This window comes from Ptychodera flava, chromosome 1 (genome assembly GCF_041260155.1).
Source record: "Ptychodera flava strain L36383 chromosome 1, AS_Pfla_20210202, whole genome shotgun sequence".
NCBI classification, from domain to species: domain Eukaryota; kingdom Metazoa; phylum Hemichordata; class Enteropneusta; family Ptychoderidae; genus Ptychodera; species Ptychodera flava.
Window position 1 is genome coordinate 13,126,882 of NC_091928.1, and position 18,403 is coordinate 13,145,284.

Sequence of the window (18,403 nt, forward strand, 5' to 3'; positions counted from 1 at the left end):
CAGGTCAACAACAATGGCAAGTATACATGCATGTATACATGCATATCATGGTACAAAATGTCTCACCACACAGTGGCGGGGGAGGGTCAAGTTTTACGGGACAGAGGGGAGTGTCACATACGATAGGAGGCAGGGTAACATTTTACAGAGCTGGTTTGACCCTCCCTGGCCCACGTCCCTGTAATAACTGAGGGCGCCCTAACCTGATGATTTCGACGCATTGAAGGTCGATACATATTGTCAATCTCAATCACTTGCCTTGAACAATGCGGAAGGGACATTTCGATCGCTCACTTCAGCTTGAATCAAGTTCATCAAGGCCTGGCGGTCTGGGCTTACATACGGTATCTATATTTCGCCACTTTCCCTTCCATCGTGCCCGAGACAGTTGACAGACTTTGCCGAGGTGACCCGACGGCACAGAAGTGACGGCGAGTATCTTGGCCGCGGGGTGACGTCATTGAGGTAAATAACATCACGGATTTTACATCTATGGTGACATGAATGCATATAGTAGCAAGTACAGATATTATGCGACAAAAAAGTAGAACTGAAAGTTGTGTCATTCATGTATACTGAAACTAATATTATTGGAGAAGTTGATGGCAAATCCGAACTACGATAATTAGTTTTCACCTCGCTGTGACGCAAGAAGCCGCGAATAATCCGGGCCCCGCTGTCAAGAATAAATCTTCACTCTCAAAAGACACTTCTCTGTTTGTGCTGTTTTGGCTTTTCTTATCTCGTTACGAAAATTTCAGAGTTACTGTATGACCCTTCGTATGTGATAAAGCAAAAATCACATGCGTATTCCACTCCCCTTATTGGCAATCGCTTCAAGCATGGATGTAAAAAACATAGAAGGATAGAGGACGACACGCTAATCCCTTTCACGCCGCGAACAGGGCAGCTCAGGCACACCCACTACACTCATATTATTGTGTACACGGAAATATTGTCGCCAAATTCATAGAGAAATTTCAAATTTAAATTTGTGAAATTGCTTGTGGTGAATGCCCAGACTGAACAGAGCTCAAACAAAGCAAAGACTGAGAAAATCGACGCATATTTGACCACATTATGACTATTCTTTCCAAGCGACTTTATACGAGTCCATTTTTTACATCCATGCATAGGCATATTCCTATATTATTTTATCGGGCAGTACCGAAGACTCAGTCGATGGTACGATCACCGTGTGCCTGACTTTCTTTGATCCGTCGAAGTCGGCATGGGTATACAGCTTACGCTTTCAGTGAAATGGCTTACGACTGAAAAACACCCTGTGCCTACGTGGTCAAACGGTCGTACAGCAAACACATTTTGAAACATGCGTTCGAAAAAAAAAAAACCGACACATTTTTAGCTACTATAGACTATAGTCTATAGAAGCTATTGGGATGGGTATCCGTCCGGCGTCCGTCGTCAGTCTGTATGTCTGTATGTCTGTATGTATGTATGTATGTATGTATGTATGTATGTATGTATGTATGTATGTATGTATGTATGTATGTATGTATGTATGTATGTATGTATGTATGTATGTATGTATGTATGTATGTATGTATGTATGTATGTATGTATGTATGTATGTATGTCCGTTTGTGAGGCGTCCGTCCACTCAAATATCTTGAGAACCGCAGTACCTACTGATTTGATATTTGTTGTGTAGATGATGAAAAATATGATTTTGAGAAACAATTTTTTTAATTTTTTGATATTGTTGAAAATAGGCAAATTAATGCCAAAAAGGGTGTTTTTGGTAAAAATCTTCTTCTTCATAACCGCTGGTCAGACAGCTTTGTTATTTGGTATTCAGGTCCCTAGGGATAACCCAACTTAGATTTGTTCAAATTGTTATGAAATATGCAAATGTGTATTTTTAAGGAATTTTTTTGTCATTTTTGGTCAAAATTTGACTTACATTGTATGTAATTCTTGTACTGTATAAACCCTATCAATTCACCCAGAAAAAAATAATTAATATGATTTTAAATAATTGAATTAATTAGGAAATCATCAAAGCCAAAATAATTTTAGTGTGGAATTATCAGAAAGTTCACCTTTTTTGACAGTTCATAGTGAAATGCTTACCATCTTGGAGGATTAAAACATGTAAAGGCAACTTACCTGAATCCCAACTTTGATATATTCTGAACCACCATTTATGTTTATCTAAAAGAAAAATAATAGCAAGTGCATATCATCATGGGACCTGGGTCCCTGAAAGACCAGAAAAAACATTTGTACCGACTTGCTATCGTGATAGCTACTTACAATGTTGACTTCATCCACAGTTATCAATCCTCAAACAGAAGTAGAGGTTACAAGTACCTTGGCAAATAAAAGGTCGGGCCGCGTGACTTACTTTGGACTCAGAGAGAGAGAGAGAGAGAGAGAGAGAGAGAGAGAGAGAGAGAGAGAGAGAGAGAGAGAGAGAGAGAGAGAGAGAGAGAGAGAGAGAGAGAGAGAGAGCCTCTAGGGTATGGAGTTGTTTGAGCAAAGGTCAGTCATGGCTTTTGGGTTGACGCTACACATATTTGCGTCATATCATGATCCGCTACACACTGTAACGTCATCCGCGGAGGACCATTTCCGTCGGAAAGTGAGATTGTCATCGATTTCCAAGTATCCAGGATTTTATTTGCAGACAACTAGTAGCATTTCCGCTCGCATAAAAAATTGAACAGCGTGGTTCCGAATATTTCTGGTCATTGAAAAAATATGAATACATTGCTGTTGTAAATTTGAGTTTTGAATCAAAATATAATCACCTATCTATACTGCAAGAAATGGGGAGGGGGAGGAGAGAGAGAAGCAGGTGTACTTTTTTTCTAATTCCCCGAGGCTGAGGAGTTGAGGACTGGTATGGACAGTTTAATATACAAAGGTAGAAAGGAGACACTAGACTTGAAAGACCTGACAGAAAGTTTGTCAAACGCAAAGAAAAAAGTCAGAGAGACACAGATTGAGATTTACACTGACATTGGGATGGAGATAGTATTATTTAAATATGAAACCATGGGATTGCGTACATGTGCAAGGCAATAGAAGTTACAATATACTATTGTAGTGTTAGAAAAAAGGATATCATGCGACATATTTACGTCACCAAACCGTATAATATGTATTTCAACGACAGTGGCACAATATATTCTTGCAGGACGTACGATGAGTGAACAAATATATTTGAGTTCCGCCAACGCATTCGCAGAAACGAATTAATTTTAACCCTAAGAATAAGTCTGAGTATAATATTAAACAGAATAACGTGATCTGTCTGTGCGCGTAGGCGCAAGGACATTGTATAATGAATAAACAGTGACCTTTGAACTAGGAAATCTGAGTCATGGGAGTGGTGTTGCTCGCCAGTGAAAGCTGACTACCGCGCTGGTGAAGTCATGAGAAACTACGAAGGGAAAATCTGTTCAGTCTTCATAATTCTTACGATTCATTTGACGATCGCCACAGCAGGTAAGAGAACGTAATATTTGAGTCGACGATGCGTATGTAAGGAGTATACAGGCCACCTCTGTTTACGACAGAGATATTGTAATTTAGACCTGTCCGGACTGGCGGCAGAGGCACAGTCAAGAACAAGCTTTGCGCATGCGGACACTCACACATTATCGTGCAGTGGTGCCCTTCAATGGCAAAACGAAGCCTTTGCTCAGGGGCCTTTCGTTTGTCTCTCACATGTGAATATTTCACGCACGCTGTCATTGCTTTGTGGACAAGTGTACATCTAAGTACCACCACCAGCAAGAGACCCGTCGAAGGGCACCCACTGAAATCTCTACTCGAGAATTTTAACTATGTATCACGCTCTCTATGAAAAGTGGAGTGACCGACCCGTGGATGAACGCATTGGTGACCACTCAAACTGGGAATGAACAATGAACACCCGCAAAAGCGTCTCAATACTGCTACGCATATACAGCACGAAACGTGTATATACTCTGCAACTCTAATAGGAGTATAAATTCAATATATGTAGAGAAAAAGTAGGGTCTATGGTTTCTCAGTATATATCGCCGGAAGTGTTTACATATAACTGTAGCTGTATACAATAAGCATATACAATAGCTTGGTTACGTCACTGTGTCATGTCTCTTACTTTGAGAGGCCGCCAATGTGGATGTTATGCGATTTTGAAGAAAGGCGTAGACAGGAAACTACGTCTAACGTCTTCTAATAATATTTAACTCTTCCTGGTTAAATAGTGTGTGAAAGACGTTAACATTTGCGGACAAACAAGCTCTTTTCACCAGTCAACAATGGTCTGCGGTCAATCGTGACCCACGCAACATGGGTATTTCACCGTGACCTTTCACCCGCTGCGCGCTGTCTGGTACACTAGCTCATCCGTTGACAAGTTGAGAATCAGCCATCGTTTATTCAATTCCCCTGTACATGCAAACTTACACGTAGTAATCGGGGGCAGCGTGAAGCTGTTCGTATGAAAAGGTGTTCGCCGCAAGCGGCGCTCTTGAAAGCACGGTTACAATTTCTTGATGTAGGCTGGTTGCAATTGGCTACCTCTGGATCATGTAGTGATGATCGACACAGAGACGTTGCTTTAATGAATCTGTTTATTGTAGCATAGACTGTAATAGCATTGTCGAAAATGGTAGAATCACAGACAAGGAGAATTGTCTGTGCTAGAATCAAGGAAAGGTCGATGCTCTCTGTATTTAAAATTAAATGGTTACCATGACAATTAAAACTGATAAACAGTCAAGCTGGCATTATAAAATATGATAGCGGCGTGTCCTGCTCCCGTTCTATTTTATTAGGTATACGAAACATAAAAACAAGACTCATGTATTCTCATCTTTCATGAAACGTACGATCAGCATCGAGTTGTCTATGTGGCAGCCTTCATCCAGTCTATTAAACCGCTTGAATTCATACAACTTATTTGACCCTCAGTTGATTTGAACACAAAAAGTAAATGTGTTTTTCCTGTCTTAGTCTGTTCTCAGTGGCCTTAGCTTACATCGGAGTTCACGTCAATCTATCGGCAATAATCAACATGACAGGTAAAATGCTCTTTGGCAGGCGCCCAGTCAGGTAGCCAGATAACTCAGAGCCAGATTCATAATGTCCTTCACATGACCCTCAGACAACCACGTAGTCTGCGCATGGGCAATAAAAGACGCAGAATTAACAAATCATATATGTAATGCCAGGTCAAGAGGTCATATTACTCGATACATTATTGAGCTGAGGAAATCGATGTTGTTTAATTATTAGAATTTTGGTCAGTCTCACTTCACAAAATACCTTCTCGTTCTGGTGTATTCAAGTCTGCCGGCTCATATCGGCGAGTTGCCCTTGCCGCACGCTTAAAATAGCAACACGCAACGAATAGATCCAGGCGGATGCAGCACATATTGGGAATGTTATATCACCATAGCCAAAGATCACGCCGTCAAATTAAAACGCCTATGTTGAGAAGTATCCATAATATTTAGGAACTAGACTGATTATCATCCTTACCTACAGTGCAGTGGGTAACTTAAAAGTCAGTAAACTAGACGCTATTTCAGGGGAGAAATTCCGAGTACCCAACCAAGACTCCAAGTGTTTTCATTAGTCTATTTTTTTGCCTAATCCCTAGTCGAAGTATTTTTGACTTCGGGGGTTTGACGAAGGCCGAAAGCGAAGTGTAGGGTCAAGGCTATTCATTTTGATGATACCGCGGTTTCTTAGAGCCAAGACTAATTCGTGCAGAAGGGGGTCCAACCGTCCATGATGACGTAAGCTTACTAGATGACAACCCACAAGTTGTTGCAAAACCGGCTACAGTTACACAACATTTAACAGGCAGCGGAATAAGAACTCACTAGCTGCCCACTCATGATATCCTATTTGTGAATTTAATTCAGCGTCCGAAGTGGTACGGCTGGTTAATGGCACAGCGCCGAATGAAGGGCGCGTTGAAATGTACATAGAAGACAGAGGAGGCTGGTTACCTGTGTTGTATTACTTGGCAACAATATCTGGACCTAGAGAAACATGGACTTCCACGGCCGCTAACATCCTGTGCAGGGAATTAGGTACGTTGTTTCTTATCATATTTTACACTCGGACTGATGTTTTAAGTACCCTGAGGCACAAATGTTATCGTTAGGATATGTATATCTCTGTCTAGTTTGGTCTCGAAATTTTATCGGGCTTAAATCAAAAGTACACGGATGTCTGTCAAGAAATGTCATATTCATATTACTTTCTCTCTGAGGATCCTGCAAAATCATTTTTTTTTCGTCCTGTTTATTTGAAGGATTTTATAATTGGATTTATAGGTTTACTAATTAGCTTTTGTATGTTGGACCGTTGAGGCCGACAGAACATCGCCCTCAACGTTAAATCAAAAGAAAATAGTGCCCACCACAAAATTGCTGTACACAAGTTGGTGCGAACTGTGGACGATGATGATTTTGTGATCATGCGTGGCTTTGTTGATTAGAAGCCATGAAATGTAAAATACATCACATTATTTAGATTCCGAATTTAGAAGCTTAAGGCTTACTTACTGTCCTTCTGTGACCTCTGGCGATTGTAGTAAACTAAATCAACTCCAAGAGATTCACCAAAGTCTTCATCCAATGTCTGGTTATCAATTCTTAGTCGCTTTTGCCGAGTGGTAATGTAACGTTATCGGTCATAATTCTGTTCTTAAACTTTGCCAGCTGCATTGTTTTGAACAGACAATAATCGGTTAAAACAGAACGTAAACATGTGCTTGACCTTAACCTTTGATCCGTTCTTGACCTCTTAAATCTGTCGCCCTCGCCTCTCCACGGGCGTTATACTCACCAACTAACCACTATGATGGTGGTCAAAGCAAAAACTGAAGTGACTAAGCCAATACTTGTATCAGATTTTAAATCCGACTTTTCACTGCCATACACGTACTAGTTAAAACTTGTACCTGTACAACAGCGACATCAACGTTGAATTGTCGATCCTAAACACATAGTACAACAACTTAATGTAGCAGCTTAACAGAACAGCTCCGACGCATACAGAAGGTGAAAGGCGAACGGCCTTGGTCCAAGCTTATTTAAAATATATATGCCCTCAGACAACTTAAAAGCGAAGTTTGTAGATCCCGGGCCCTAAATAGGAATTCTCTATACATAAAATAGAACAAGACGCGCCATTTTATGAACAGAATGGAATTGAAATTATTTGTGTAATTTAGAACGGAGAAACAGTAAAAAGTTCAAAGTCTTGTTGAAAGTCTTGCTGTATTATGAGAGAGATATTTATAGTTTAAAGAGCAATGTAAATGCTGTGGTTTTGAAATCGTAATATGTAAAGGTTTTATTAGATACTAAAATTCGAATTTTTGCGGAGACTGTATATTTTGGTGAATATTATCCCCTATAATTTAAAAGTCATGTATGGTTGGATCCTCGGCAGTGTTTACAAATATCACCAAATCTTCTTCATCATAAAAAAGTAGTCAACACTCACCCCGATTCATGCCTCCCCATACCGTAGTATCAAAAATTATGACCCTTGCCCATGATAAACCAGCCCGAATCGCCTCTCCGTTTAAATGCTCCCCGGGTCCTTAAGCACTTAGATAATCTTTCTTCCATGCCACTCACCATATTACGGTAGAGTCATAGACAATAGAGGACCCCTGCCGTGTCTGAAAAAGAGAGTGTTGAACAATCTATTGTGAGCTTTGTGTGAAACGCTGCGGGGACGATGTCCTATTTCGGTGTCTCTCTCTGCATATTGTTGCTAGTGGGTTGATAGAGGTTTTTTTTTGTAAATCTAATTGAGATAAAACACAATGGAGAAATGATACTAGTAGATTTCCATGATCGGCAAAGTCAACAATCAACGCACCAATTCCATTAGCACTATGACTTGTATTATATTTTGTCACGGTCAATTTGTGTGCCTGAGCAATCTGTGTCGATTCCGGAACCTGTCAGTGCGAGCCTTTTTTAATCACTTTCGTCATAACCTAATTATGGCCACTCTATTCTTTCAAAAGGTTACAAGGGGGCCGCTTCACATGGATACGACCGTGGTGCTCTTGCCCGAGATCAAAGACTACGCATATCTATAGTTCGATGCGACGAGGAATTCCGAACACTGTTCAATTGCTCTTACACTTTTCAGCCTCAGAACACGTTCACTGCGGCCGCCACAGCTAATTGCTCTTGTAAGTATCTGCATTGATAGCAACTTTTGTGTGATTTATTAGCTCATATTTTTATTCTTGGAACTCTTCGGCTGTTTGAAATCTGAATGCATTCAAGCTGTGAAGTATCACTCTAACATGTCTACGTACGAGACAAATCTTGACAAATGCTCATCAAATTGTAAAATATACATGTAATGCAATCAGTGGCAAATAAGGAGTGCTCCGCTGAAATATATGCAATGGGCCAAAAGTTTGCAAATATTTCAACTCTACCGTGACGGGTTATGTATGTATTTTGCACATTAGATCCAGACAATTGCATTTAGGACAGAATTTTTTTTCATCTGCCACGATCAAAGTACAATTGTTATTTGTTTGAGATGGTATTACGTTGACCCATCAGGTCATCTCACACGGAACCGATCGCCTGTTTTGGTTAACGGTTGTTTCACACTACGATCGTATTATACTGGTGTTTATAGTTCATGTGCAATTGACTGTATAGGTTACACAACCTCCATTTCCACGTACAGTACTATGTAAAGACGACTCCACGAACGGAAAGGAAAGATACTGAGTTCACGTGACCGTGCCCTAGTCGCGACATGTATTTATGCCTAACAAATGCTTGTGTTACTTAATATGAAACCTATTGAGCGCCAAAGTCAATTATTTTCAATTTATAAAATTTACTTCCAATTTTTTTTCAGATTCTTCCCAAATTTTTGATCAAACACTATAGCCAATAAATAGAAACGTCCATTTGGTCCAAACTTGTCAAAAAAACCGAAAAAAATTAAAAATATGGGAAAATATTGCACTAAAATTTTGGGCGGGAAAATTTACAGCGCTCAAAGGGATACTAATTAAAGCAATGGATGGCTCACAAACGATAGCCTTGTTTCCATTCAATCAAGTTCACGCCGAGATAAATATTTTTCGCACTTGAAATAAATAGTCTGCCGCTAAAACTACGCATACAAGTATCACATTTAGCTATCTTGACTAACTGTAAGATTAACTTTTGTGGTCTCCAGGTAGCGTTGTGGCAAATGGTCAGGTGGCTTAGCAACAAAAACAACAAACAGACTTTCAGGTGTTAGTGGTAGATATGATCAATAGCCTGCTGCATCACGATTTGAAGCAAAGCTTTTTAAAGAGTTGATATCATTAAAAATCTGACCGATTGTGTTAATTCGGGACGTGTAAGTTACAGATACCCCAAATGGATGATACGTATAGCTTCCGTGTTTAGTTGATTCAAAGTTATTTTCCAAATATTTATCCATAACAAGGGCAGTGGATTGATTAAATGAACTTATTAGTGGTAAAAAGTTAATATCTCTCTCTCTCTCTCTCTCTCTCTCTCTCTCTCTCTCTCTCTCTCTCTCTCTCTCTCTCTCTCTCTCTCTCAGCGGTCACTCCTTCAGTCACTCCCCCACTCATCAACTGCGGTGACCCAGGTCAAGTGGAGAATGCCAACAGAACTGGGACTGTGTATTCGTACAACAGCAGTGTCAAATACATGTGCCTGGACGGCTATAACATTAATGGGGATGACGTCATACGTTGTACTCTCGACGGCACGTGGTCAGCGAAACCAGTATGCATAGGTACATGTAAGCCTGATTATTCTTAATTTCAACTATGAGTACCTTTGTTAGGTAGACCTATGGTCCCTTCTTGTCAAAGGTCCCCTTAAAATGCAACCAGAACGAAAGCAATATCTTTACTTATTCATTAACTGTTATCAGCCACACAACCACTGGTTCATTAACATGGGTATTTTTGTATGTACTCAAAATAATGTGATTTATTTGGGTGAAGGTTAATATTGTTCCACTACTCTCCCGAAACCGTCTCAAGGAGAAGTTGTTTAAACGAGATTCCAATATTGTCAGATAATGCAAAAGAATGCCAAACGGAAGTCACTTTGCTCTCTGAACAATACGTTCCTTTTGATCCTTTCCAGGCTTGCGATGATCACGTGTCGGCTAGCAGTGATCACCTCTTATGCGATATCAACCTATCGAATTCTAAAGAGCTGCTTAATGCATATAGCAGCAAAACTGGGGCCAACGATAACTAAATTCAAATTTAGCTTAAAACTTGATTATTGTGTTTTCACAAATGTTCTGTGCTTGCATATCTTTGCAGAACACGGGTCAGTGACAGAGCCGTCAAGTGGAATCGGTAAGAAACATGTGTTTTATTATCATAATAGGCAGCTTCTCAGTGTAGTGAACGTTACTACATTATCACGTATTTAGTCTCACTTTGCTTCTTCTTTCAATATATGATGTCTGCTTGCCATGACATCATTCCTAATTTATCAAAATGCATCGATATATGCCTTCCTTGGTTGTTGGATTTTCAAGAGAAAATAGATAATTAGAGCAACAGTACATTTTACAACTTACGTCATAAATTAGTGATTGATTAATCGATTGATTGATCGATTGATCTATAAATTGATATATTTTTTCAGGACTTATAATAGGAATAGCTGTCGGAATAGTTGCAGTTACTGTAGGCGTTTTTGCTGTGGTCTTTTTCATATGCAGAAGGTAGGTTACATTTTTGTCTGTCTGAACTTTTCTAAACGCCTCGTGTTGTTCCAAAGGCACAGAAACGAAAATAGTTCGTGTCCTGAGGACCGTCGTCCGCTCCCTATTGAGTTTCGCTAAAATGTTGTCTCCGTCTAAACCATGCGAATGTTTTTAACTTTAAACAACATTTTGAGAAATCCCTCATGCAGTATTGTTGTGGCCTGCTCCGTGGTGCACTTTGTACGGGCTTTAAATTTTTGCTTCAAAGTAAATTCACTTAATTGCGTTCCAACATTGACACAAACAGGGCGGGAACTGTACCCCAAGTTATACTTTGTGTGTATTGACCTTCGTCAAACAACACATTGCAATGCTTAACATGCTTGGGTGCTGATACGCAGCTTCGCTAAGCATAGCAACTGATTTCTGTGCACACGTAATGCATCAGCTATGATGACCCACTTCATCAAACAATTATGCATGTGGCAGAAAAAAAAAACCTTGACCAATCAAAAACTGACAAGTTGATATATCGCCATGACAGTAGAAGCCTGAAGGAACTCTGAGACCGCTAACTGTACCTAGTGTTGCCTGTGGTCTTTCAACTTTATGGTGTGTGAAGTTGCAATGCGGAGTTAATTCTAAGTGATCGTCTATAACTTCGAATAAGATTATTGACTTGCCATTGGCAGAAAGACTATAAACTTGGGGCTGCCTAATTGGACTGCCAGAACACGCAGCGAAGATCTTGTATCTGCTGCAACTTTGTGTCAAATCCTATTGAAGATGCTTTATAGTATTCTTGATACTTTTAAAGGCGAAATAATGCTCTCTGTACGCCAAAAGCATGAAGAAATGCCCACATTTAAATGCGGCCACAGCCAGAAGACAAATCAGAAATAGGCAAATGTTTTCACAAGTCTTCAATTATACAGTTGATATAAGACGTGTATCTTTTATACATTAAGAAAAATTAGGGAATCTTTTCAGCAATTTAACAATTAAAGCGACTACAATGACAAAAAAGGAATTTTAGCAATAAATAGCACCACACTGCTAATCTACATTTATCCACCGCCATGGAGGATAAAGGCCACGGTATCGGTCAAATCGAGGCAACGATGGATTCACTTTCCTTTTTTGATGGGTGGTCACGCTACTGCCCCATTGTATAAAAATCTGCATGCACAGTGTTATTGTTTATTGTGTCGACGTCATCTATTCTTGCACCTTCTCTTTCGAGCCTCCCCTTCGTCTCTCCTTCTGTCTCATCAGTCTACCTTTGTCTATCACTCTCCTTCAGTCTCTTTTCGTCTCAGCTCTGTCTCTGTCTGCCTGTCTGCCTGTCTGTCCTCGGCCTCTCTGTCTTTCTGTTGGTCTCTGACTCTCTGTCTCTCTAACCTCTTAGTCGTGCGTGACTGGCAAGTTATGTCAATTCTGTTGTAACAGTTGTAAACGTCGCTGTTCTCTTCCACCTTATTTAATCACCATTCCTCTGGTCTTTCCCTTTATCATTTCATGGTGTTCTGCTCTTTCTGTGCTGTTCACACAATTCAGGAAAAGAGAACGCGTTTCCAGAAAAGGTGCTGGACCAACGGGAACAAGACAATATGACCCGGTACCTGTCACCGGAATAGGAAAATGTGAAGAAAGTGGTCAGAGCCTCGCTTTCGATAGGACTTCAAATGCTGCTGTCGAGGAGGACTATTACACTGAAATAGACAACTTCAAGGCAATAGGTCAGCAAGATGCCACACGGGGTAATCAGGACGATGAGATACACAGAAATGAATGTGCTCATGCGCAGTCGGATAACGTCGTCAACATTTGTCGCGAAGTTAGCGAAAGCAGTGACCAGTCGGCAGATTGCAACAAAACGAGACACAGTAGTGATATCGATGCCAATTATGAATGTCTCAGACAAAATCACCACAATACCGAAACCGACGGCATCGATATCGATGGCACCACCGTTACTACCGACGCCGAAAGAAAACTCGAGGCCGGGAAAAGTGGATCTGTCGACAATGTTGCCTATGAATCTGCCGACTTGCATGATGACCACAGTGACGTGTACACGGATATTGATGACGACATTGGCAGCCATGGTACGGTGGATAACATAGCGTATGAGCCTGCTACTGGTGTCACTACAACTGCTGACATTGGCGGGAACACTGTGGATGATTTTGAACAGGAGTCTTCGGACGGCACCCACGATGATGCTCCCGCTTATTTCGTGCTGGACGGGCCTTAAGTTGGCCAAAATTTTCGGAGAGTGTTGTGCATTTAAAGCCCCACTAGCTGTATCTCTTGAAATTTGTTGACCTCAAAATATCGTCCTATTATCTCCTGGTTTTCTCTGAATTCTACCGTCAGTAGGGATATAGGCTTTTACCGCATTAGGAAACCATTCCTTTGTGAAACATTTGACAAGTAAAATTCAAATTTTAACGGTCATTTTGATTTCCCGCCGTTTAAAAAATGGCATACAATGTCAAAGTTGAAAACATTCGCCTCTGTGCATAACAATTAGAAAATTCTGTGCAGTTTATGTGAAGATTTCAGTGCAGATATGCACAGTATCCACGGTCTTTGCTTTTTTGCATGGGACTGCGATGTAATGAGTGGGCACACATTTAAAGGTCTGGTGAAATGGTCCCGTTCGTGTGACCGAATATCTTCCAGGGGGTCAATACTATTACACTCGCAACAGAATTGCAACCTAAAAGTACGCGCAAGTGTTAATTTTTTTGATATTTCTATGCGCGGTTTTCATTGGGTCATTCTCAATCAATAATGTACCCCATCTCTGCCCATAATGGACGAAAGCGAGCTTTTCACTCCATAATTTACGAGTTGAAGCCGAGTACGATATGGAATGCAAAGTACACTCGAGTCCGTTACGGACTGGGAAGGGTACATTACAGATATTACTTTATAGTATTGGCGATGCCAGTAAATTTGTACATGTAGAAAACATCTGCTGCCACAGTGCTGGTGAATCGGATACCTTATCAGTGATGACGGGGATGACGTCACAGAATTCACTGGTATTGCCGAAGCTGATATATAATGTGTGACATTGCACATGCAAAATATCTACTAGTGCAACTACTTACGTCTAATATGAAATTTGTGGAGAGAAATGGTGACTTCATCATGAGTTTGTTTACCTGCAATAAGATCTCGACGGTGTTGTGACAATTTAGCTTGACAAATTTAAGAATGTTTGTTTGCCTTTCGGGTCCATCCTTTAGTACCACAAAGGGGATTACAACATCAATGTGATTGTAATACTGGACCATGGTGCAACGTCACTTGTAGTTATTCAGAACCTTTTGTTTTAGGTATAGGTCAAGAGATTTTAACAGTTTTTCTTCGAATATAATGTAGATTTAGTGTGTGTAGAAATAATATTTCATTCTTCAATCCGTCAGAGTCTTTTCAATGATACTTTCTTTCATAATTGCGTATTTTTTCACATTTATGTATTTTACTGTTGATTGTCATCGTTTACACTGAACGGCATTATGCTGTTGCGTTTTGATATCGGCGCTGAAGTGTTGGTACACGTTCGCACATAAAGATTGACTTCCTTTGACAAATTTAAACGCCAGTAAACGCAGTCCGTCGTCTTTCTGAAGTCCATGTAATTTGCGGTTGCGAACGCGGCCTCATTCGATAAAGCCTTTTGAATGCCATTTCTGGGCTTTTTCTTCGCGATGTACACCTTGTCTATGGATTCTGATTTGATATACCTAAAAACAGCCCCATTTTTATTACCCATAGTTCATGTTCTTGTCAGTTATTACAAATAAAGGTTCCATTTAAGCTATATGACAATTGTTCATGAATGTTTGTATAATGTCGATCATTTGAATAAGACGCCCTTATGTTCCTGTCACTTATGTTGTCCTGGCAACCATCATTCATCTTTTTCCCACCACGCTTCAAGGAGAACAGGAGACAGATATACTCGCATGACGATTTAAAGAAATCAATGAACCAGCATTTTCTGCAGCTCCGTCAGCCGAGTGGTTACGTTGCGCGATATGAAAGACCGTGATTTTACATATGATCACGCAGCGACGTTTGATATGTGGAATTTAGAACGTGGTGATTTAACATTTCATTGAATGAATGCTAGAGAAGTCTTCGTGGAATTCATTTTTTATCACGACTGTACAATTTTCATCAGCAAACTTACCAATGCTCTATTACAAATTACAATGCATCTGACCTGGAGTTTCGTCGCACAGTAATTTTCCGTATCAGGGGACATGAAGTCCAATGTGGTCCCTCTACGGAAGACAAGTTTACAAAGAAACGTTTTAAAATATGTTGAATGTTGACAGTAAAACTGGCATGATGCCCATATAATATGGGCCGTTCGTCGAGAGATCGCATTATTTCCACATTCACTTAATATGGGCTTAAAGTGAACATCTCATTGTCGTGATAGGTAAATTTGTTACATTTTCACGATTGTTTTGTTTATCTTTTTATTTAGTGTTTTCATTGATATAACTGTCGACCCATAAACGTAATGATTTATAACAAAATGGCAAGTCTCAGGGCTATGAAGATGAACACTTCTTTGTGGTTTAAAAGTGGCCCTATCAATGCAAAGGGCTGCAAACTAGTAAACACCGATACACAAAAAGAAGACGTGTCCATCGGGAGTTAGCCCTGGGTCCATAGCTGTGGTGTTTTCAGACTGGGTTAAAAGTCGTAAAAGTCAAAGTCAAAACCAGCCCGTTAAAGGCAGAAATCCCGTCTGAAAACAACCAAGCTATGGACCCACAGCTAATCGAGAGTACACGTATTTTAGTTTCTTATCGAATTTGACGATGGCATTATCACTTTCATGTTTCACTCTAGGCAGGGCAACCTAAAACGTCCAAGTCAGTTCCGTCTGCACTTTGTTTCCATCAAATGTCGTCCCTTGCCATGCCTTACAGACAGTTACACCCTTTACTTGTCTTTGTCTAAATGCAGGGAACGGAAGGTAAAAGGGCGCCATCTTCGAGAGATCTCTCACGGGACAAACCGAGAAGGGGATACGTTGAATGCATTTGAGGATGAAACTTGGGGCGATGCAATGGCATATGAAGAAATCCCTGAATTGTCGAGGGCACCAGATCAAGCAGAGATGCATCATCGCGGTGGAAACGAGCGGCACGATCGCGTCAAAGATTCACTGAGCGGTCCTAGCGATGAGAATAAGGGACCGAGGGAAAGACGCGCTTTGCATGATGGTCCAAATAAATCTGCCTATCAGGATCTTGTCCCAGGAACACGAGGAGAACATTTGTACACCGGTCTCAGTCACAACGATGACTACCAAGATGGTGATGACGAAATCAGAACAGACAACGAATCGCCGACGAAGAGGGCGTACACGTCTCTTGATCCTTCACTGATGAGTGACAAGTCATACTGTCGTCTTGTCAACAGCAGAAACACTGGAGATAATAACATGGTTCATGGAGATACTCCGAGTGGAACCACATACGAGCCATTGCGGCCAGAACTAAAGAGTGAACAGACATACACTGGTTTAAGGTAGAATGCGCCTCGGGGACAGACATTCGGACTCTCAACTGAAACTTTTACAGTATTCTTTTGGCCTACTAATTATGAGGGTTCATTTTGAAGCTTATGGAGTAAACAAAGTTTTCACCGGTTTAGTTTGGGGAAAATCTTGAATTTAAATCCCCCTTCGAGATAACACAGGGTTTGCGGCCATTTTGAATTTGAAATGTGAGGTAAATATTGGGTAATTCGTTTCACTTTGAACCCCAATTTTTGTTCTTGATTTTGAAAGAGAATATTTGAATGTTTGCTTAGGGAAAGTTTGAGCAAAAGTCAAGTCTTTCATTTTCGCGACGCGAACTACCTTAATTTTTTACAGTAGAATTGCCACTTAATATGATGCAAATCTTCTGATAACCGTTTTCCATCAAGGACATCAACACAACTGAAATTGATACCTCTAATATATTATTTTGTAATTTGATCATTTACAGTAAGAATGCAATTTAGACAATTCTTAACCTCAAGGATTTCCCAAAGCACATTTCTGGATGAGACTGCGAATATTTTTATAGTGAATTTCAAATAGCTTGGAATTACAACATGATTGCCTGATAAGACGATATCTGACGATAGAAAGTAACGCCACCTAGATTTTGCAACAATTTAACCCAATACGACGTTCACTGTGCCACAGTCAATATCATCAGTGTTGCTGCGCTCTCATTGAAAAACTCGCCAGAACAATGACTGCTGATTGTTATTTTGCCTTTATCACATTTCCCTTCGACGAAACTGCACAGAACGCTTACGATAGGTTTTTTCTCGGTACAGTGTGTACGAGTCGGTACAAAAATTGATGTTTCCTACACTGAAGGTGTTCTGTAAGTGAGAACAGTGGACGTCGTTTTGGGTTAAATTGTTGCAAAATCTATCAAAGGAGAACGTTCGCAATATGTGCAAGTGGCGTTAGTTTCTTTCGCTGGAAAGCGTGACCTTTTTCTAATCACCCAAGCACGTCGTAATTCCAAGCTCTCTTTGAATCTTTTAAACTACAGAGACCTGGTTTGACTTTCACGAACATTATCATACTTATGCCCAAGATTCTTCAGCAAATCGACATATTTGTGTAAAATACTGGCGCATTTACTTCAGAAAACACTTTCACAACATCGATATAGATGTCTTTTCAGACTGACTTGTCTAGACTTGTCTCTTACGTGCCCAAGTGTAGGACATTATTATAACAAAAACTGTTAGTTAAATTAAACGACTGATGCATCATTAGTTTGACCTCTGACCTGAAATTACCGTTATAGTTTCAAATTGATAACTGACTGGATATATCTGCGGTTCCAGCGTAGATAGTCAGGTGACTTTTTGCTGTAAGAGCTCAGCTCGCACATAGACACGCCTTCGGTGTGCATTTTAACTTCAAGTTGAAAGTACAAGGCTAGCACAGGTTGTTTTTAAATCAGACAAAATCGTTGTGACGTTGGACGAATCAGTGTGAAAACTGTTATACATGACTACCAAGAAATTCAATCGATTGAAGGACTTATAATTTAACCATTTAAATGAACACCCACATCTAATTAACAAACGCCAGTGAATCTTCTTTTTACGGCTAATTTTAACACTTTAACACGTCCAATTCTCTACGAAGCACATGGATATCACATAGTAGATTTTAAATTACTCTATTAATTTATATTTTGAATGTTTCAACAGCCCTGTTTCACTTGAAAAGGCAGTTGTGTATTGACTTATTTATTTACATTTTTATTTACATTTTGTTTCGTTTTCAATACAAGTAAAATCAGTAAATCAGTTCTATACAGATCTTGATTTTACCTGTCATGGAGTCCTACTTCCCAATCGAGGGAGGCAAGAGTTTATATTATTAAATACTCCCACCATTGATCGAATCCCACACAGGCGAATGTGTGACAGAAATTTCCAACAAGTGTGAGACATTTCCCCTCAGCGCATTTGAGTGTTGGATTATTTCAGTTTTTCTCATGTACCGTCAATATTTTCAAAAATGGCAGTTTTTGCGTTTATTATCAAGGACATCGCTGTCAGCAACGAATTTCTTTGACTTGTATCACTTGTCTTTGGAAAATATAGTCTAAATGAATCA

At 40.0% G+C, this 18,403-nt stretch overlaps 1 protein-coding gene across 4 annotated transcripts; it reads left to right on the forward strand.

Annotated features, from left to right (window-relative positions):
- Positions 1 to 252: 252 nt before the first annotated feature.
- Positions 253 to 18,403, forward strand: LOC139130553 (uncharacterized). 4 transcript variants are annotated; one of them, XM_070696325.1, is made up of 7 exons: positions 253 to 465; positions 5,892 to 6,062; positions 8,021 to 8,191; positions 9,589 to 9,786; positions 10,331 to 10,366; positions 10,662 to 10,740; positions 15,724 to 18,402. In XM_070696325.1, exons 2-7 carry the CDS (start codon positions 5,948 to 5,950, stop codon positions 16,292 to 16,294), a joined length of 1,170 nt encoding a protein of 389 aa, XP_070552426.1. In that variant the 5' UTR covers positions 253 to 465; positions 5,892 to 5,947; the 3' UTR covers positions 16,295 to 18,402. The 4 variants fall into 4 exon arrangements, with proteins under 4 accessions (XP_070552426.1, XP_070552420.1, XP_070552413.1 ...); XM_070696319.1 differs by lacking the exon at positions 15,724 to 18,402 and adding an exon at positions 12,280 to 13,365 and having other exon boundaries at positions 349 to 465; XM_070696312.1 differs by lacking the exon at positions 253 to 465 and adding an exon at positions 3,324 to 3,474 and having other exon boundaries at positions 15,724 to 18,403.